A 22,344-nucleotide genomic window follows, 5' to 3' on the forward strand; every position below is an offset into this window, starting at 1 on the left:
AAAACTGTGAAGCAGATCAGCTTCTGCACATTGACATTTATCACAGATGGGTGACGAGAGACATGATCTCACCAGCATGTCTTGGAAATGCCTGAATGGGTCATTCTATACAGATGCCTAAACCACCTGAAATGACTACTTTTGATCTCTGCTCCTTAGTGACTGAGCCTCACCTTATCTCTCAGGGTGAGAACAGACACTCTTGGAAGGAATCTCATTTCCGCCACTTGTATCTGTGATTTCTTTCTTTATATCACTATCCACAGCTTATGGCTGCACATCAGCCAGTAAATTGACAGCTTTGCCTTCATGCTCTACTCTTCGGTCACCGTGACAAACAAGTCACTGAGGTGCATGTTGTCAATCACCTGCTCAACACTTTCCCCACTTGTGAGCAAGGCTCCTAAATACTTGAACTCCTCTGGACATCAGCACATATATGTATTATGTATATATGTATATATATATATATATATATATATATATATATATATATATATATATATATACATATATAAGCCTCTTAACAACTAACAGCTTATTGCAGTAAATCTACCTCATGCAAAACATAATTGAGAAATGTGTGTGAAAGACTAGGTGGATTCAGTTCAATTTAAAGAAAATTGTTTTTATGGGTATGATAATTTTCCTTTAACAGCAGGGTAGCAGGCAGGCAGATGACAAAACACAAGAAAAATCTAAGGAAAATCATAATATAATTTAATCAGTGTCTAAAATTTGGACTCAACATATTTTCTCTGGTTTATCTTGAGAAAAGATACTAAATACTTTTGAGACAGCTACAAAAGACTGTCTGACACCTGCAGTTACTATCCTGTAGGGCCCTTTTGTCTGAAGAGGCCAGTGCAACACTCAAGTCATCAAATCCTCATATCAGGACCTTGATTGGTTATTTGATGTTGGCTTCAAAAGCCCCCTCACTGTGCTAATGAAGAAAATCAAGCTGCATGTTGCACACGTTTGATAACGGGAAGACTGCATTTTAACCCATATCTTGATTTTTTTACTAACGCGATTCAATAGCATTTTCTTCTAAAACGAACCAAAACTGCTAATTATTGCTAACAGGAGCTAGCCTCCGCTGGACAAAAATACTTTTCTTTTTAATCATAGTTAAGACTTTTGTCCAGTGATTTTCCCAACTTAACCTAACCTAACCTCAGTAAAATGCTATTCTAGATTATTTCCAAGCACACTAAGAGTGCAGAGTAGTACTCCTCTATATTGAAATGAACCCACTGAGGTGGTTTCAACATTTACCTCGGATGCCTCCTAGGCAATGTGCTTTAGTCTAACTGAAGGAGGCCCTGGGGCAGACATGAGTGGACATGGAGTGGTTATATCTGTTGGTTGGTTTGGGAATATCTCAGATTTCCCAGGAACACCAGAGTAGGTTGTTGCAAGGCAGACGCAGATGAGCAGCAGAAGACGAATATCTGGATGGATGTAAAAGGAACCCAGTGTGTTCAAATATGACACTAAAGCCTTCTGACCAAACATGTGTTTGTCTAAGAGTAGAATCTCAAGTGTTTGTATTCAGTATTACATCTTAAAAACATTGTGTTAGTCAAGCCTAAATTGGCGTACAGTAGCATGCCTGTGTAACCTTTAAGCTATTTTATATCAAGACATGTAAAAAGGAGGACTAAATGAAAGTGGTCCTTTCTCACTGAATATTACATTACATGCTGTATTGCAGGGGTGTACTTGGTCCCCTGTTGGTGTGAAGCTTGTAGAGGAAGAAAAGCACAAAAATATGTTGCTTGCAATGTGGAAATCAGCCTGAGGAGCACAGAGTGGGAATCAAATGTAGCACAGAGTCCAGCATCAACATTAAATTCATATATATATATTTATATCACATATATAGGTTATATACATAATTTAACTGCAAAAACAAAATTAAGCCAAAGTGAACATACTAACTGAACCTTTCTTTAAAAATCTCCATCACCACAATATTTCACATCTAAATAAAATGAAAAGTGGGAAATGTGAAAACAAAAATGGGACATTTTGATTTAATGCTCAGTTCCTTTTGAAAAAAACAAAAAGTAATAAAGCTAGTGAGATGTGAATAATTTAGAGTTAGACTGTAAACCACCAAAACAGTCTTGGGGTTTGCCCTAACACTGGACTTCATTAAGCTAGTAAATAACCACACATTACTGAGCATGAAACTAAAATGAGTTATGCTTCGTGTGGAACAGATATCGCCAAATATTGTGTTTGAATAAAACACAATATTGATTAACTGATTAAGCAACAGAGAAACTCATTCAATAAAATGAAAAAATGAACAAGAAAACTTCTCGGTTCGAGCCCCGGCTCGGACAGTCTCGGTTGTTGTGTCCTTGGGCAAGACACTTCACCTGCCGCCTACTGGTGATGGCCAGAGGGGCCGATGGTGCGATATGGCAGCCTTGCTTCTGTCAGTCTGCCCCAGGGCAGCTGTGGCTACAACCGTAGCTTGCCTCCACCACCAATAGTGGAATTGTAAAGCGCTTTGAGGACCCCGAAAAGCGCTATATAAATGCAATCCATTATTATTATTATTATTATTATAGATAAAAGAAGGGAGACTCAAGATACCACAGGGTCTAAGTAGAAATCTACCCATGATTTGTGCCTGCAGTGAGGGCTTCAGCTGGAGTCCTTGTCAAGGTGTGAGGCAGATGTTTAATTGCTGTTTTGATCAGTGACTGGCGAGAAGAAAGAGTGTGACACACCTTAAGGTCAGCATGCACTCAAAAAATAAATAAAAAAAACAAAGCAGCAAAGTTATATGGTATTATTAATGACCTTTAATAAAGCTTTTGTAGCATAACCCTCCACACTGACTGATGCTTGTATGACTGTCTCTCTCAGGCCGTGGATGAATCCAGATGGGATTAAAACATTTCATTATTGCTGATGTTAGTGTTACACTTGCACACGATACAGGTTAACACTACTGTACTGAATAACTCATCTTGTAATGTAATGCACACCGATCTTTACCTTCTCACATATCATTCTCAAGACTACCAAGAAAGAAAAACTGAGCACTAACTACCTTAAAGGACTGCACCGCAGTCTTGCGACAGGTCACTAGTGTTTCATGTGTCAGACTGACATTTTCAATGCACAGCCCCAGGCATGAGCTTAAAATAGAGTACCCATGGTGTTGTGATTGCAGAAGAATGGATTAACTCAAAACAATGCAGCAGTGTGAATCCACTTTTCATCACAATGATGAGAAATGATGCACACAATCAAGTTTTCTTTTATTGCTTTGTCTCATCTCGCAGACCTGTTGCACAGAAAATCTATTATCAGGATGAAAAATTACAAAACTGAGCTTAAATGTGTCTTTTTTATGATTGGTTCAAACAAACAAGACACTGTCAAATTATTTCTGTATTTATTAGGTATTTTTATTGCAGTTTGTTTGTCTGGTCCAGACTAAAATATACACTTGTATTTGACTTATGTGAGGTCCCCCTCAGGTTTTGCATGGACCATAATTAATATTTGTTACACATTTCTTTCACTGAGTTTGAACATTAAGTTTCTAGATGATAGCATTAACATGTAGCTAAATTTTTAATATGTCAAAGCTTTACAGAGCTAATATTAGTAGATATAGCAGATCTTGCTGACCTAACAAACAAATTAGATTGTAAACATGGAAAACGAAATCATACCTACAAACAACTTTCATATTAGCTTTTTCATTTATCATGTTAATTAGCATGTTGATTAGCGCTCAGGCAGAAGACCCACTGAAGGCAGTTTGGCATTAGAAAGATGTGAGCAATTCATGTCATGAGACGTTCCAGAAATGCGATGAAAAAGAAAGACGTGATTTGGCAGTTCAAAGTATTAAGATTCATTCAAGCAAAGGTATAATTTGGCTGATGATGAGGAAATTGTTTTGCCAGATAATTTTAAGTAAGTGAGTAATTTATCAGGTAGGTATTCTCCTTTTACCTCTGCTTTAAAGATGATATATTGAGTTTAGTATTTTTCTTCCGTAGCGAGTTACACACCAGTTGACACACCTCCCCTTTATGGGTGTGAAGAAACTCTGTAAAAGCAAACCTGCGGAGCTACCCCGCTGTGGTGACCTCCTGTAAATAATGGAGCAGCTGAAAGTAGCTTCCAAATCTTTGGCCCGTTTTCATCATGTTTGCAAAGGAGCAGTCTTGTAAAAGCTGAGGAGTTGACAGCAATGAGCAAGATGCAGCAGCTGCGTTGTTGTCTGTATGGTGCTATAACACCCTGCTGTTTGTGAAATTATGATGAAAAGGGAATCTATGTTCATGGATGTGAACCGTTACCGGGTCTTTATGTCAATGAATATAAATTTACAAGTAATATATGTAAGTAATAAGAATTTTTTTTCTGAGCAAGGAGGAAAATGTTACCAATAACAACAAGGAAAATAAAGGGTTTTTTTCTTTTCTGAGATAAGCTACTACACATACTGTAGTTCATACGTCTCGGACAAAACAGGGAAAAGACATACATGCATACGTTATGATCTTTGTAGTAAGCTGTCACTATAATTTTTTTTTGCACTGAAACATTCTCTCAGATTAAGCCTGATTAATTGTAAGATTACATTAAATCTGCAGACTGTATAACAAACAAACTAAATAAATTCAATCTGTGTTGTTGGTTTATGAGCAAAATGACAGAAACGTGGTTACAGGCTTGCAACTTCCCAGTCGCACAGTAGACCAGCCCTGACACATACTTTTTTCACTCTAAATTACAAAAATATTAAGGGCCATAAATTGGCTTGAATTTTTTCCCTGGCCTGTCTGAAAATAACGTTTTAAATTTGTATTTCCCCCTTCATGATTTCTTTCTTTTTTTTCTTTTCTTTTTTTTTCATATTTGTCACACCTACATGTTTCAGATCACCAAATAAAATTTGGTATTACAGACAAAGTTAACCCAAGAAAATGCAAAAGGTACTTTGTAAATGATGATTTATTTTTTCTTACTAAGGAAAAAAGTAAGAAAAAAAGTATGTGACAAAATTAATTGACCTCTGTTATTAAATCATGAATTAACTGTGATTAACAACATTATTTTGGAAAGCTGAGTTCACTTTCACTAGCCAGGCTCAGGCCAGACCTGTTGATTTAAGAAATCACTTAATTAGATGCTGTCTAACAAAGTGAAATAGGCTAAATGCAATAAGCTGCCAAGCTTTGCACAGTCATTTATAAGGTTTAAGGGGCAAATACTTTTTCATACAGGAAGGTTTTAACAAATAAAATTATCATTTATTAAAAATCGATTTTATATTTACTCTAGTTATCTTTGACTATAGTTAGAATTCTGACACACTTAAATGCGACAAATATGCAAAAAAAAAAAAGAAAGAGAAATCAACAATTTCTCACATTACTGTATGTCACACTGCTACATCAACAGCTTCAATTTGCATGTTTCACTGTGGTCAAAGTGAGCTGATATGACTGAAAAGCTCTGACAACAGGATGTTTTCACTTGCTCGTTCGTCTAAGAAGTTAAAGGGACATTTATTTGGTGTAACATTTAGAAAAAAGCTTTTATTTTATTTTACTTATCATAACATAACTTGTTATGTCGAATCAGTTACATATTATTTAACCTCAGTCTCCACTTACACAACTGTAACTGTACAGACAGCAGTTTGCAGACTAATGACTTTGATCTGAAATAAGAGCAGTGCAAATAACATAAGTTCATTTTTTAAACTGTATTCATCCTGGGTCTGTTTTCATTTATTATTTAATTTTTAAATTCCAACAATTAAGTAAAATTGTGTTCTTGGATGTCTCTATTTATTACATTTTATGTTACAAAGTTAGGAAAGCTTAAGTCGAGCTAAGTTGTGCTTGATGTTTCCTTACACATAAAACAATCCCAGTTTCTTTCTCACAGTGACGGCACAGTTGATTATTTTAACACTAGCTTTGGTTCAGCACGACGGCCATGTGGCAGACGACGCAGAGGGCATCAATCAGAAAAAGAAAGTTGTGAGTGATTCCAGAAAATATTGAACTGATTCTACCTGATGTTTTTGTATTTGCTTTAATTTTTTAGCACATTTACAGAGCTAATCATGTTTATTGTGCAGTGAACTGGCTGCAAAGCTCATGGTCAGCATGCTTTAAAAAAGTTAAACTCATAGACAATGCGTACTGACAAGCCTTTCCACTGTGAACTCATTAAATTTAATTTGCTCAGAATTAATAAGTAAAACTAAACTGGGACACAGCTAATGAGCCATAGCTTTGTTCACTAATACCATGAAGAGCTGAAAGCAATTTAAGGTCAACTTGGGGTTTAGTTTCCTTTCAAATGGGCTCACAATGCACAGTTTGACATCTTCTATGCACATTGACTATAACACTTTCATAAAGGAGACACAATCCTTTAAAACATGAAAAAAACATGAAGTCATTTTAGGAACAGGAACCCTGACACCATCTGCATTTACTTACTCAAATGAGTTATAGTTATAGTCAGTGTTGGGGAGTAACGGAATACATGTACCGCCGTTACGTATTTAAAATACAAAATATGAGTAACTGTATTCCGTTACAGTTACCGTTTAAAAACCGTTTTACTTTGTTGAAATAAATGGATTACACAGCGGTACTTCCCTGTTTCATATTGTGGCGGGTCAGGCCTGTTTGGGTTTTGTTTGACAGCTACGTTCTGTAGTTCCAGGTGGCACGGTTACGGTTGCCATGGTTACAGGGTGATGCTCTCTCTCTGCGTGTTTCCTGGGTGAGAGAGGCCTTTTTGTTGTTGTGCTAAGCTAATAGGCAGAATGCTACAGGTATAGCTCTAAAGAATGTAGCATCATGGGCAGTGTAGTCCGTGCTGCAGGGAGAATGGACTGCCATACACGTTATGTGTCTGTGAGCGAGGGAGGGAGTAAAAGGAAAAGTACAAGCTGTCATCGAGCAAAAACGGGAGCTGGAAGCATGTAAATATAATAATAACCACTGCAGCCAAGAAGAGTGCCTGACGAGCCCAGTTGTAAGTAAGCTATTAAGACTCGACTGTACGCTGTGTTTGTGTTTTCCTCCAAAAACAATAAGTTCCGTTGGAGCAGCCGTTCAACGCCTCTCTCTGTCTCTGGCTAGCAAAGTTGACCCAGACAACAAAGTAAAGCTAGTTTTCGGCTAAGAGCCCGACACAGAACCCACCGTATTAGCCAGAGGTCCCTTTACTACCGTTAGGAGCCGCGGACCTTCAGTAACAGTAATAAATCACAGCAATAGTACATTCATGTAGTTGTAAACAGCAATAATATATTAAGTAATCTAAAGTATTCACAATACGTTACTATCATTGAGTAACGTAACGGAATACGTTACAGAATACACTTTGGGGCATGTATTCTGTATTCTGTAATGGAATACATTTTAAAAGTAACCTTCCCAACACTGGTTATAGTGTCTATTTTGCTGTAGACACAACAATATTTCCATCAGATTCATTTACATTTCTGTGCCAGTCACCAAGCTGATTTCTTTTTTATGAGTTTTCAAATTGATTCGGCTCACTGAGCTGAATATATATATTTATTTATTTAGTATGTTTTGCCTGGAGTACCATAAAAACATTAGCTTGTAAGCCTGGGGCTGTTCTCTCCTTTGTGTAACCTATTCTGACCAGAGACTCAGAGCACTGTACTCTCAACCTGCATGACATTCATGTGCTCAGATAAACACACTGTACCATGTAAGCCAGCAATGGGAACAGAACAGTGCTTCATCAATTACAAAAAACTAAAAAAATTAAATGGTAAAATTAAGATTTAAACAATTCTGCTCTAAAACAAGTGAACAAAATATATGTCTTGGGTCATATCTGAATATGTCTATGCACAAAACCCCAAACAGACATATATGACATCTCTCTCTCTCTCTCTCTCTCTCTCTCTCTCTCTCTCTCTATATATATATATATATATATATATATATATATATATATATATATATATGGACCTTACATCTCCTCCAGTGATTTCCAATCTATCCAATATATTTACCTTTCTTAGGGTTGTCTGAGAAAGGTAAATATATTTTGTTCTTTCATAGATATAATTTTGCTGGCACCATGAAGACACCATGAAAGGCATTAATAACAGATCATGCCTGTTAGCAAATAGACATTTTATTTGAAGAAGAATTAAATATTTTTGACGAAATTAGAAAAAGGTCCAAAGCTAAACCAAAGCATAATCGGTGTGTAGCAGCATTAGCTAGATAATAGTTGTGGGTGAGCCAACAATGGTTGCTTTTTTAAAATGCCTTTGTAGTGGGGCGTGGTCTGCGGTGCCGCTGCAGGGAAGGCGGACGCACCTGAGGGACATCCCCAATTGTCGCATAAAATGGAAACTGGGTCCTGTCGTTAAATTGTTGTTGTTGGTGTTTGGCTGGCGCCTGGACATCGACACTGCCGCCACCCCCACCGGCATTCCCCAACAGTGTAGGAGAGGGGGCCAGCAGAGTGGGGCCAGCCAGGACGCAGCCTGCCTCTGCGCCTGTACCCACTTCTCGGGTGGGAGCACCTGGAGCCTTGCAGGTGCCTGCACCCGCTCCAGCTCCCCGGAGGAGGGCCGCAGAGGAACCATTGTGTCCTCAACCTGTGCAGCCAGAGCTGGAGGTGGAGGATGAGGCATGCAAGCGACCTCACCAGCCGGAGGTGGAGGATGAGGCGAACGGGGGACCAGCTCGGCCTGAGCCCAGAGGTCCGGGTGGCGAAGGGACTGGCCGTGTACAGCGGTGCCACCGGGTACAGCGGTGCCACCCGGTACAGCAGCGTCCTCACTGGAGTCTGTTGCGCCTGCAGGACCTGCCAAGCTGGAGACAGAGGTCAAAGTGTGCGGGAGTCCTGCCAAGCCCAAGGTTGGCATGCTGTTTGATCCAGCCTCTTCCATCAGAGGCCTGATCAAACAGCATGTTTGTGTGGTCCTGCGTGCCGGCTGCCTGCCGAGTTGCCGGGCCTAACAGCCACGACTGCTGCGCTGTCATAGGACAGGGGTCAGCAACCTTTAACACCGAAAGAGCCATTTGGACCCGGTTTCACGCAAAAGAAAACACTGGGAGCTGCAAATACTTTTTGACATCTAAAATGAAGATAACACTGTATATATTGTTTTTTACCTTTATGCTTTGTGTGAACAACTAAGGTGTGTTGCTTATGAAATCCATGAAGTGCTACAGAGAAAGTTACATTTTATTTATGTAATTAACACATTTTGAACTCTTAAAGAAACATAACAAAAGGAAAGACACCCAGCTGAACTAAAATGATCCATGTAGCAAACAAAAACTGTTGTGAGCCGCCACCCATATATCGCCTTTGGGCTTTTGGAGCCTTGACCTGAAAAATTATTGGAAAAAAAGCTGATAAAATGCTGCTAAAAAAAAAAAAAAAAAGTAAAGTGAAGTAAAATAGATATTTGCAAAATTCTGTCTAAATATGTATTTTACCAGGTTAATGTGTGTGGCGGGGCGTGGTCTGCAGCGTTGCTGCAGGGGAGGCGGACGCACCTCGCCGCCTTTATGTCTGTGCTATGTATGCTGTTGTTGGTATGTGTCAGGCTGTGAGCTGAAAAGCTACAGCCGGCTGTATGCATACAGCAACCGTGTGTGAAAAGTGGTCAATAAAGAGATGCTGAAAAGCATGTTCATGCAAACATGCAACATGCAACATGCAACATGCGTCGGGTCTGCTGTGGTATGTTTACAATGGGACTTCTGCTCCTGAACCTCTGTGCACAGCGTCTGCAAATCGGGGCTGTACAAAGTCACTTTCATCTTTACGCAGGACTGTAAGATGTCATCTGTGAGGCGTGAGCGGTGTTTGTAACATAGTTCACGGAGGAGAATAGCTGCTGACATAATGTGGATCCGAAGATCCATAATTGGCCTACCTGGGGTTGAAAGTCTCGATAAATGCACGACGTTTCGTTTCGGCGGGTACACCGGCTTTCGCGAGTGTGACGCTTATTTTGAGCAATGAAAAAATAATAAAATATAATTTTATTTTTATATTTCAATATCACAATAATCTTCCAATTTAGAAGTACAAGTTTTAAAAAAAAAAGAACTAACATAAATAAAATACACTTCAGCTAAATACTAATTTATTTTCCCAAACCACGAGGAGCCGCACTATAACGACTAAAGAGCCGCATGCAGCTCTGGAGCCGCAGGTTGCCGACCCCTGCCGTAGAACTATGAAACATATACGTAGTCCAAGTTTAAATTACATTAAGGTACAATTTCCAGTAATATTTATTTTATAAATAACTGAATATATCCATATGGATACACGCATTTGATATACAAATATGGGTCTATGTGGGTCCTTCTAACCTGGCTGTAATCTGTACTTTAAAAATATTATGACACACCTAATTTATCAAAATCACCTCTACAGCAGTTTGAAGATCTGCTTTGTGTTATTTTATCTCTCTCTCTCTCTTCTTTTTGTGTGCTTTTTTTTTCAGTATTTTAGGCATTTGAAGTGAATGATGTTTTCAAAATTAATACCCACTGGTTGGTTGGACAGTCACTGGAGCTACAGTCATTAGAAGAAAAGTGCTACATCAATAGCCTTACAGCAGTAACCCATTATTTTTGACAGCAGGCAGCAGAACAAGCTACCTTTGAAATATGGTGTGTTTTAACAACAGCTGCATTGTCACAACTTTAAATTTTCTAATGGAGACTACAAGGTTAAAATTATTTGTCATCCACTTCCACTGGATGTTTATTCCAAGGCAACGCTACCCTAACCACGGCATGTCCAGAAGTACACAAAAAAAAATATATAGAGAGAAAATAATTAGGTTTGGTGGCAGTCTGAGAGTCTTCCCCTCATTCAACAATAAACGTTTCATCCACAGTGACTATATCATTAAAAAAAACAAAAGTTTAAATGCAAATCCTAAATGTATGTGCACTGCTGCATAATTCCTCTGCCTTGGTGCATGCTGAAATGGTTTCTAGCTTGAGCAAAGTAAAGACAAATATATGCAGCATGGTTTGCTGTCCTTATCCTGGCTCACTTTAGGTTATAAAACTGAAGCAAGATGAAAGTACTCTGAAGCTTCAAGATTCTCAGTGGCAGAAAAATACTTATTCCCATTTCTCTGCCTTTAAGCATTCAACAATTATCACATTCATAGTTGTAAATTGGGTTCCCATAGGTCATATCTTGATTTTTCAGATGCTGGTGTATTATTTCCCCTGTAATCCCGCTTACCTTCCTTTTGGCCTGGAGCTGTCCATGATAGTTATCAGACGAATCTCCAGGGATCTCCCCACCCCATAGTGTCAGCCCCACTATGGTGTAAGTAATGCCCATCACCACTAAGGGCAGCAAGTACACCAGGACTGTTACTATGATATGATACCTAAGAAGAAAGTATAAAAATTGTCAAAGAAGTGGGAACATTTCAAAAATAATCATACATAACTCACACATAGTATATGTTTCATGTTGTATAAACATGTCCACCTCTGTGCTCTTAGTTCCTGTTGCAACTGATAAATGTAACATTCTGGGAACACTTGCACTGTAATTCCAAATGACTGCATTTGGTGCTACCTTTTAGAAAAAATAACAAAAGACAATAAATTAACAAATAGTTTTGGTGTGTTTACTATATTTTATACTTTTTGAATGCTTCTCCATTCTTATTTACCTCTGAAAAAAACCCATAGTTTCTCTGGAATGCTATTTTTTACTCTCATAATGCTAATGAATACGACAGTAAACACATATTTCATTACATATTACATATTTTGCCATTTTTCTGATGACAATAGCACAAGTTTTCACCAGATGTAGTCATAGGGTTTATGTTTTCCAAATACCTGCAATGTCTTTACCTTTTAAACAAAACTACCACTGTACAACTATATACTTACAAAAATTAAATCATTATGTTGTAAAATCGCTATTTTTTGCTGAGCTTAGCGCACATAATGCTCAAATGGGAACACTACCCTGTAGTGTTTCCAACAATACTGCTCTGCTCTACTTTGTTTAAATGTACTGAGTGATGTTTAAAATGAAGGATGGGATTTATTACTTTATTTCATCTTGCTTGTATTATTTGTATAAGTACATCCAACACATTCAAACATCAGACATAGCAGAAAAAACAAATAAATCTTTCTCACATGAAGGAGTCATCCTTCCTGTTGGGCCAGGCCACATAGCAGACAGTCCTTTGGGGTGTGCTTCGGATGGTTTGGATGGTTGAGAAGTAGCAGAGGGGGAAAGCCAAAACTATAGCTAGACTCCAGATACAAACAATAACCCCTGTGGTGACCTTCGCTGACAGTCGAGGCTTAAGAGGATGGATGATGGCCATGTACCTACAGCAAAGAGGTTAAAAAGAGAATTCTGTGTTTCTATTGAATTGCTGACGTACATGTTAGAGTTAACACACCCTTAATGTTATTATTTTTTCTTTATTGCAGTTACTTTTTACAGATCGTAACATCTCAAAAATTGTCTTCAAATCAGTGGTCGTTATACACTCTGAAGTTTCATGTCAAGGATTTTAAGAGGACTCAAGAGGCGAACATGAAACAATATTTCACAGTTCAAAAGTAATTATTTGAGAAAGTGTGAAATTTAAAAGATAGCATCAAGTCTATTTGCTGTATGCAATAAAGAAAAAAAATATCTTACCTAAGCATTTAACATTAACAGGCTGCTAGAATATAAAGTGTCATTTTAAAGTGGAAAATGTCACTAATGCACAAGTGGAATTGACTGAATCGCCCATTAATTCAACTTATGATTCAACGACATTTTCACCATTAAAAATATACCTCATTTTCTACAAGGCAGTCTTGTATAAGTCCAATTACATGGGGGCGTTTGAATTTCGGGGAAGCTGATGGATGATTCATTCCTAAAAAGCTGTGATGAGATTTTGTTTGACTGACACAGTGAAACACTGACAGGAGATTACCATCTTCATGAACTCAGGATGTTACATGATTTTCAATAGGCGATCACAGGGGCTTAGAGCTGCTAGTTCAATCTTCATAGGATGGTAAAAAAATAAAAAATAGGCCTTGTCCTTTCACCCCAGTGACCACAACCCTCTCGGGGATAACAGCAAATTCACCAGTAATTGTTTGGAACTTATTGCTTCTCACTGGACCTTGTTAAATGTGGAATCAAATATGTGCCAGAGCACAATGTCAGCTGATGGAATGGACTTGCAGGCACTGAGCAAACATGAAAAACCTAAATAAAATAACACAAGTGTACACCTTTTTGATATCTATCGAAGAACATTTAGGGAGACAACAGAACTGGGTGTGACTCGGAACCCTTTCATGCCTGAAGCTACACAGGACAGCTTTTGGAAAGCATATTGTTTTGAAGCTATGTCACAATGGTGTTTTATTACCAAGTAAACATTCACTCAATCACCAGCATGTGCTTAACTAGCAGAGATTACCTCAGATGAAGCGTCCAGACCAAAAATAATGTACAAAGGTAGATTTCAAGTGCTCTCTCAAAAGTCCTCAAGGGAAAGAAAAATGTTTAATCAGTCTGCAAACCTCACTTTAGAGTATCATAAAGGAATCATTAATTGTTATTTGTACTTAATGCTTACTAGCCATGGTTTTCTATTCATTCTTTTCTTTATATTGTTATCATTTGAACAGCATTGCATTTTCTTTAGTAAAAGCTATGTTAAGTGTTCCCAATTAAAGCTATTTAAGCAAAGAAAATTAAATTGTACATAAGCTTTTAAGAAATTAATTTCTGTTACAATATTGACCTCCAAAATATAATTAAATAATTATATGAGGTATAAAAAATTGTTTAAAAAAATGACCACAGGGACAGTGGTGTTACCTTTCACACAGAAACCTGTTTTTTTTTCTTTCCACTGCCCAAGGAAACACACTTGGCAGCTGAGAGACTCAGCAGGAAGGACAAATTCACAGATGATCACGAACTGTGGCCTCATGCCATTTCAAGACATCAGAGCGGAGACAGCACCATACTGGGGTTACGAAAAGCGTGACCGGAGGTTACATCTACATCATCTAGGTCATGCCGATGTTCTCTTTCTCTGTACACAGATGAAAAATTGAATGGACATTGTGGACCAAAAATACAAAGGCATTTAAGTTGCTTTAGAGAGAAGCCAAAATGAGCACGGCCTGAGGAATTACATTGTTCCATTTGAGCGACAAGAAGAAGCACTGGAGGAAGAAAACACCTCAAACAATAACACAACGCACTGTGACACGTGAACGCTGGCTGTAGACACACACTGCACTTGCTTGCAGCTTTCACATGATTTTGTCTTTTCATTATGTTCAGCCTGTGGCTACTTCTTTCATCAGTTTAATCCCTTTATTCAAACATTATGATGTATGATGGTCCACTGATCAGTTTCAAAGCCCTGGTGATAGTGTTGACTGCATCCTCACGTTAATGGAAAGCACAAGGGTTGTCAAAGAGAAAGACTGCAAACGAACCAACGGAGAAAAAAAAAGGAAAAAAAGGAAAAGATGTGCATGTGACAGAAAGCAAGAGAGCCAGAGCGTGTAGGAGGAAAGGGTGATCTTTTCTAGGGTGTTGGCATACACAGAGTCATTCACTGCAGCACAGACTCTGTCCAAAACAACTGTTTTAGTCTGATTCACTTGCATTGAAATGTAAAACTAAATCTATGAAACAGGCCCAAGGTGTATGAGATGGCAGTCACCCTCCTGAGGAACTGCCTTTCCAATACAATTATGCAAATCACGACCTGACTACTCCATTGGGAATTGGGGAAAAAACAAACAAAAAAAAACATGTAACAGCAGGGACAGAGAGTGGGAACAAAAAAGGACAAAGACGAGGTTGATAACAGAGGCATCAGACTAAACTGGTGAGGACTCCAAATGAGTTTCTGTAAGGGAACAAGTTAATACATTCATTTGTCTTGCCAAACGCAGTTTGACTTGAAGCAAGATATTACACTGATTTTAATTCACATTCCCACAAGTGCTGCTTGAACCCAGGGTTGAAATAAAATGATCCAGATTAAAATGTCAAGGTTATCTTTCATCCTGTGTGTCTTCTAATATTCTATTTTTCTGATTATTAGTTGCCTTTAAGACTGTGCACATAAGTGGGATATATTCCCATTGCTGAATGAAGGGTCTGAACTCTAGTGTTTGTATAACATCCTCACACTGAGTGATTATTTATTCCAATATTGAAAAAAAAAAGAAAGAAACTGATTAAAGGCTGTTGTTAAACCTAAAATAAGACCTTAATCAATTTACCTGGTGACCACTAAAAAACGAATTGGTGTATGAGGTGCATGTGGAGCAACAGAACATTATCTGTTTAACTTTTTTTTTTTTACTGCATTTTATAAAACCCACCTGTCCACAGCTATTGCCGTCATTGAGTAGATGCTTGCAAATACAGATGTGACTGGAAAGAAATTGTGGAATTTGCAGTAGGCTTCGCCGAAGTACCACTCCCCGTGAGCGGCATAGATAAAGTTTATTGAAGTATTGAAAGCAGCCATTGACGCATCCGAAAACGCCAGGTTTAGCAGAAAGTAGTTTGTCACTGTCCTCATGCGCTTGTGCGCAAGAATGATCCATATCACAATTAGGTTTCCAAACACCGCCACCGCCAGCACGAAACTGTAGGCAACAGACCAGAGAGCGATGCGCCATGGCGGCTGGACGAACTGGTTGGTGTGGTTCGTCGTTATGTTGGATCCGTTATATGAAGCCGCCATCCTCTTCTCCTTTTCCCCTGATGTTGTAAAGGTTTCAGTTGTTTCGCCAATATGTTCTAGGCGCACAGCTGGATTGGCAAGAAGGATTTGCTTGCATGCGCCATAGCGCGCAACTTAAACACCCCTAAAAAGATCCCCGTTTCTTTGATCCGATATGCACGTCTCTGCACACAACTAATACGCAGTGAAACTGTGTGTGGAACAAGTAAATCCCAGTGTTTGATTGTGCCTATGAATGCGCAGCCTCTCCTCCAGCAGCAGGACGCCGTGCGCGCTCAGTGACGCACAAATGGCACAAAGTGAAAAAAGATTGATTGATTCTAGTGGCGGCTGTTTTACACTTCATGAATAATGCTCTCTCTCGCTCGCTCTCTCTCTCTCTTCCCTCTCTCTCTCTCTCTCTCTCTCCCTCTCTCTCTGCGGTGTAGAATCAGTCCGTGTTTAGTGTGCACCTTTATCTACACTGACCCGTCAGATGATGTTGTTTGCAGTATTTCCAACGAAGCCACAAACAGGATATTGCATTTCATTCATTCAGTCTTTCTCTCTAACACTTGTTGTTCCAACTATGTCAATGAATTCATCAGTGCCATTTCCTGCTGTTGGGTTCTCCAGATATATTAAATTTTGTGCTGCTGCTGCTTATTATTATTATTATTATTATTGTTATTATTATTATTATTATTATTATTATTATTATTATTATTATTATTATTATTATTATTACTATTATTAAGTTGTACTGGAGAGAAAGTGAAAGTGTGCAGTGTCCTGTGTCACCTTTACTTTTGGTATAGCTGTGATTTTTCTCATTTCTCCTTTTCCTGTCAGACCCATGCAGCATTTACAACTGACAGGCTGAAGTTCCCTTCAGCCATCCAACAGCTCACATCGCTTTTTTCCCCATACAGTGCTATACAAACCTCTATCCAGGCTGCATTTACATGTTTTATACAGCTAATAAAATCCAATTGAGTTCAGCAAAGCTTTCTGACAGACAATAACATGCACTCACCAGTACAACTTGTTTGACATGGTTTGAGCTTTGTGACATGTTTTCATGCTGGAAGCTGCCATCAGAAGATGGGCACAGTGTCAGTCTGAAAAAAATCCCTTATGTAATGGCAACAGCAACAATCATCAACAACAATTGTGGTGTTAAACAATGCTCGGATGTGAAAGTGTGCCAAGAAAATATCCCCACACTATTACACCAGCAGCTTGAACCAGTGATAGAAGGCAGGATGGAACCATGTGCTCAGGATGTTTATGCCAAATTTTGACCATACTATCTGTAGTTTGCAGCAGAAAACAGCCCTCCTTAGACCAGAAAACATATTTCCAGTGTTTGATTGTTCAATTTTGGTGAGCCTGTTATAATTGTAGCCTCATTTTCCTGTTCTTAGCTGACAGGAGTGACACCCAGTGTGGTCTTCTGCTGCTGCAGTCCATCGTTTTCAATGTTTAACACGTTGAGAGATGCTCTTCTCCATACCTTGGCTGTACAAAGTGATGATTTGAGTTAGTGTTGCCTTCCTCTAAGCTTAAAGCAGTCTTGCTATTCTCCTCTGACATCAGCCATCAACAAGGTATTTTCTCCCAGGCAACTGCCACTCACTGGGTGTTTTCTGTTTTTCAGACTATTCCCTGCAAACCCTAGAGATAGCTGTGTGAGAAAATCCCAGCAGATCTGTAGTTTCTGAGATACTCAGACACACTGCACTGGCACCAACGCTCACGCCACTTTCAAAGTCTCTTAAATCACCTTTTTTCTTAAGTCTGATTCGAACATTGGTAGGTTGTCTTGACCATGCCTAAGTATATGTGAGTTACTGCCATGTGATTTGCTGACTAGATATTTGCATCAATGAGCAGTTGATGAATAAAGTAGCTGGTGAGTGTATCCCACTGTACTGTGGCAGCTGCTCAGTGTCATTTTTCCTCATTGAAACAATACATCCCTAGTTATCAGGTATGGTTCCACAGTCTAGTAGGTCTTCCTCAAACTAAAACGTTTAACTCAGTTCAATATGTGCATTCAAACAAAAGAAAAAAAAAAAAAGCTTTGTTTTGAATTCTGACTCAGCAGAACATTTAATGCTGCATTTAAATGTTAGAGGACGTTTATTAGACATTTTCACTCTGCTAGGCACAATTACACTGCAGTGACTGCAGCCTGCCTCTCCTGGGCTGTGTCATATCAAACTAAGACAATGTTTCCTGACACAAAGACATTGTTTACAGCTTCTGAAATTCATCTTAATTATACTGTTTACCAAGAGATGCAGGTGCATAAAAAGATGCAAATAGTTACAAACAAGCACTACACCTGTCAACTATTGTTACCCTGCAATCTGAAGCATAATGGTTTTACTCTCACTGTTAGCATAATACATTGTAATGGCTATAGAGTAAGAAACTGTGCAGAAGTAAATAAATGGTTTTGTGGTGCAGGAACAAAACCTAAATTACCAGTAATTTTTTTAAAAAGTCAATACATTTGCAAAATGTTCAAATGATTGATGATGTAGTCGATAAGACAAGAAATGTTATGTATATGGAAGGATTTACATAAGTATTTTGTTCTGCTTTGCAATCCTGCATATTAATGTCGGTTAAAATGAATATCAGATCCTTATTGTATAATATATCAGCATAATGTATACTGTGTGTATACATATTATTAAAGCAGGATAAGATTTCCATTCATATCTGTCAGCAAATGAATGTTGGAAAAGAAAAACTTCTTTTGTATGTGACGCATACCAACTTGAAGTTGACTCCTGTCTGTTTTCCCCTTGGATCGCGTTGAGAACAGCTGTGTAATGAGCCACCATGGACTTATTGTTTGGCCACTGCTTCTTTGCTGTGTTGTTGTTGTAAAGCTTGATAGGCTTGATTGTCATTGGGAAGCTCCATTTTCTGACTTAACGTGTCATTTGTTTAGCTATTTAGATAACAGTACCTTTTACAAACATGCCAGGACAGCTGATGTGTAGCTCTTTTCACTGCTGGTGCTGTGGTGTTTCAAACTGGGGTTAGAGCTCGGGGCTATTTGGTTTGATCAGTTCAAATTGTAACCATGGACAGCAATTTATTTGCTAATGAATGTGCATCACTCTTCAATTATTTCCTAATTAGTCCATATCTCAGACATTAACAGCTGCAAATTGAATTCCTAAGAAGACTGTCATGTGAGGAATTCATTGTATTGTTCGTTCAGTTCAGTTTTTGCTGTGAAAGTAAGTGCGACTATTGACCAACAACAGACTGCCACACACTAATCAATTAAATGTTATCAGCAGCCATGCTTGCACTGCTGAAACATTTGGACTCAAATTTAGAAGCAAGGGAGTGTTTTTAGTGTTGCCTCAACTAAAATGAGAATAATGAGGTAGGACTGTCAAACTCTAGTTTGTTGCTATAGATATACACCTACCAGAGCAAAGATTAATTGTCTTCAATAAAACCAGCTTCAGTGCAGTTACAGTAGCTGTCAAGGTCTGCTGCACTGATAAGAATAAAGCACCATTGCTTGGAATAATCATCATGGATGGCGGTGATATGCTAAAGTAAAGTATATTTTGTACATTCATGTTAGATTTCAATTTTAATTAAATTCAGTTTATTTATATAGCGCCAAAGCACAACAGCAGTCACCTCAAAGTGCTTTATATTGTAAGAATCTAACAAAATATAGAGAAAAGTCCAATAATCCAAAGAATCCCTATGAGAAAGAACTTGGCAACAGTGGGAAGGAAAAAAGGCTTTTGAACAGGAAGAAATATCTGGCAGAACCAAACTAGAGAAGAGACAGCCATCTGCCGTGAGTGGTTGGGTTTAGGGGAGGGAGAAAGGACAAAAGAAAGACAAAGAAATGTGGTTCTCTTCTCGTCTAGCACTTCAAGATTTCTATTAACATTTCACTTTGCTCATACATACTTGCATTCATCAGATGTAAGATAAAGGTTGCATTTTCTGTGAGATCTGTGGAAATGACCTGGGTGGGATATTGACAGCTTTTGACCATTTGTTGATTTCTTTCAGCTTTTAAAGACCAACACTATTAGATATAAGATAGAATATAGATAGACTGAGGTAGAAAACAAATTCAAAAAGGTCAATTTTATTCATGTAAAAGTAGAAGTCCAGTGATCCAAGTCTTTTCCCCCTAAATGTGATAAAAATGTCAGCAAAATATTAACAGCTGGTTGAACTGAAGACAGTTTAAATAATGACTCAAAATCTTGAGCCACACAGTCTATACAGCACATAAAATTACAAAATGATGACACAGACTGGGCTATTTGAAGGAGGGCCTCAGAGTGAGAGAAACTAAAATTAGGCTTTTAAACAATGGATGAAAAGAGGTGTTACATCAGTAACATTGTGACAGTTGTACACAGCTAAGGGGTCAGAAATTGGTCAACTGAAACACTGTAACCATCATCAAACATTTAAAAAAAAATTGTGACATGCTGGTCTTTCTCTTTGGATCTCGTGAGCTGTCCCCGAGGCAGCTTTGGATATCATCCAGTATGACATACTATTAGAAATAAAGCGGTCAGCTGTCATGGACAGCACCACATTCATTCGCCCTTCTGTGTGTTGTGGATTGGACAACAGTTGGGCTAATATCATGTTGCCTGAGCATGGCATAAGATCTAAAGTAAAAAGTTTGTTTCCCCAAACAAATGGCTTGAATGCCCAAATAAAATGAGACAATATAGTGATGCATGTTCAGAGTCAAAGTCCTTAAAACAGACCAAAATCACACTGACTTCCACGTCTGTAATCACTAGGAGAAGCTGTTGTGTTTAATAACAATACACCTCTTTTGTCTTCTGATAATGTTTTTTACATCCGTACAGGAGATATTTTGTTGCTTTTGTTGCATTTATTGTGATAAGTATAAACCCGTGCTCATCATAATCAAAGCTTAAACCTATAGGTGGAAACTTGATTTTTGTTTTGGAATGAGTACTGCAACATAAGGCTTGTGGGCCAGAATCAGCCTGGCAAAGACTCCAATCTGGCAAGCTGGACAGCTTTGGGAAATATAATGGAGAGCATAAATTTCTGGACCTTTAACTGCATTTTTGTACATTTTGCAACATTTCTTCCAGATAAATACCTCCCCAGGGACATTGATACTACACTAAAGTAGTTCAGTAATAGATAAAAATTTAAATGACAGAAACATTCCTGTACTTGATGTAAAATGAGTTTAAAATCCCTGGTGTAAATCAAACAAATCAGCTAAGTTCACTTTCAAAGTTTCTTTTTCTTCTTCTCACAACCATGTAATTGATCTCACCATTACTGATTACTGTTGTTACAATTTTGTGGCTTTGGAAACCATTTCTCAACCACAGATAGTCCATAGCCGATGCAGGGTTGATGAGAGAAGTAACAACACATTCATATTTAGAGAAAATAAAATTCTCATTAAAAGGACAGGAGGTTAAAATCTGCTAAATAGTGCTGCCTAAGAGTTTAATTCTGATTGTTCATAATAACTCACAGACTGCTTCTGCATTTTCGTGCCTTTGCATAAATTACCATCTGCCAGGGAAGCAACAAATGGGCTGGTGAGAAAGGGATTTTGAGGTCAACTCCTCCCTGTGACATCTCCTTGGACAGGGGACCTCAGTTCACTTCCATCATCTGGAAAAGCTTCCGCTCTGCCAGCATTCTGATTTTATCTTTAGAGTACTAGTAAAGCAGAGAACAACAGAACAAAGAGTTGGAAACTATATCTACTCTCTGCCACCCTATTCTTCTGTAACTCCAAACTCCCATGGGTTGGGCATGCTAGAACATCAGGCTGAGTGTCACAGTCCGCATGGCAGACTGTGGGGATGTGGAGGAAACGCAGGACTCTTCGATGAAGGCAGTGCATTTATTTACAGTGATGTAACAATCCAAACAACAATAAATCCCCAGTGCGATCCCGACTCCTGTTCCATGTCTTCTCCCTTCTCCCGTGCTCTGTCTCCGTTCCTTGTGTACAGTCTGTCTGCTGTCCGTCTGCTGTTTCCCCAGGAGGATTTGTTTCCACAAATCCTCCTGGGGAAACACACATACAAAGGCAGCCGTGAGTACCTTTACGTAACGGCAGACTGGCACTTACTTCGCACATTTACTGAGAACTGACGGGAAGTCACAAAACGATCCAGTGTCGAGGAGCTCTCAGCCACACTGCTTTGTAGCTCCCCCAACGATGTTTGATCAGCTGCAGGTGTGTGATCGTTTTTTTTAGGTCTGGCCAGCCACCTGGCCAGGCACACCCACCAGGCCTGAAGATGCCTGTAAACAGGTGCTCCCAGATACACCTGTATCCACACGCACATGCACACACATACCTGCCAATACACAAGCATGGAACACCTGCCGAGGCAGGCAGTCGGAGTCTAACCGCCAATGCCTAACAGGCCTAGCCTATGCAGATCCAGTTGCTTGTGCCAGGACTAGTGATTTAAAAAAATATGAATATGAATGTGAATGAATAGTTTTCTTCA

The 22,344-nt window shown here is 38.8% G+C and overlaps 1 protein-coding gene across 1 annotated transcript in view; it reads right to left on the reverse strand.

Annotated features, from left to right (window-relative positions):
- The window catches only part of tacr3a (tachykinin receptor 3a), a 29,013-nt gene extending 12,581 nt beyond the window's left edge, over positions 1 to 16,432 (reverse strand). The window contains 3 exon segments of the mRNA XM_085162977.1: positions 11,296 to 11,446; positions 12,219 to 12,416; positions 15,456 to 16,432. Coding sequence (XP_085019103.1) covers positions 11,296 to 11,446; positions 12,219 to 12,416; positions 15,456 to 15,823 — 717 coding nt within the window. The 5' untranslated portion in view covers positions 15,824 to 16,432.
- Between the last annotated feature and the right edge of the window lie 5,912 nt (positions 16,433 to 22,344).

This window comes from Neolamprologus multifasciatus, chromosome 6, assembly GCF_963576455.1.
Source record: "Neolamprologus multifasciatus chromosome 6, fNeoMul1.2, whole genome shotgun sequence".
NCBI lineage: Eukaryota > Metazoa > Chordata > Actinopteri > Cichliformes > Cichlidae > Neolamprologus > Neolamprologus multifasciatus.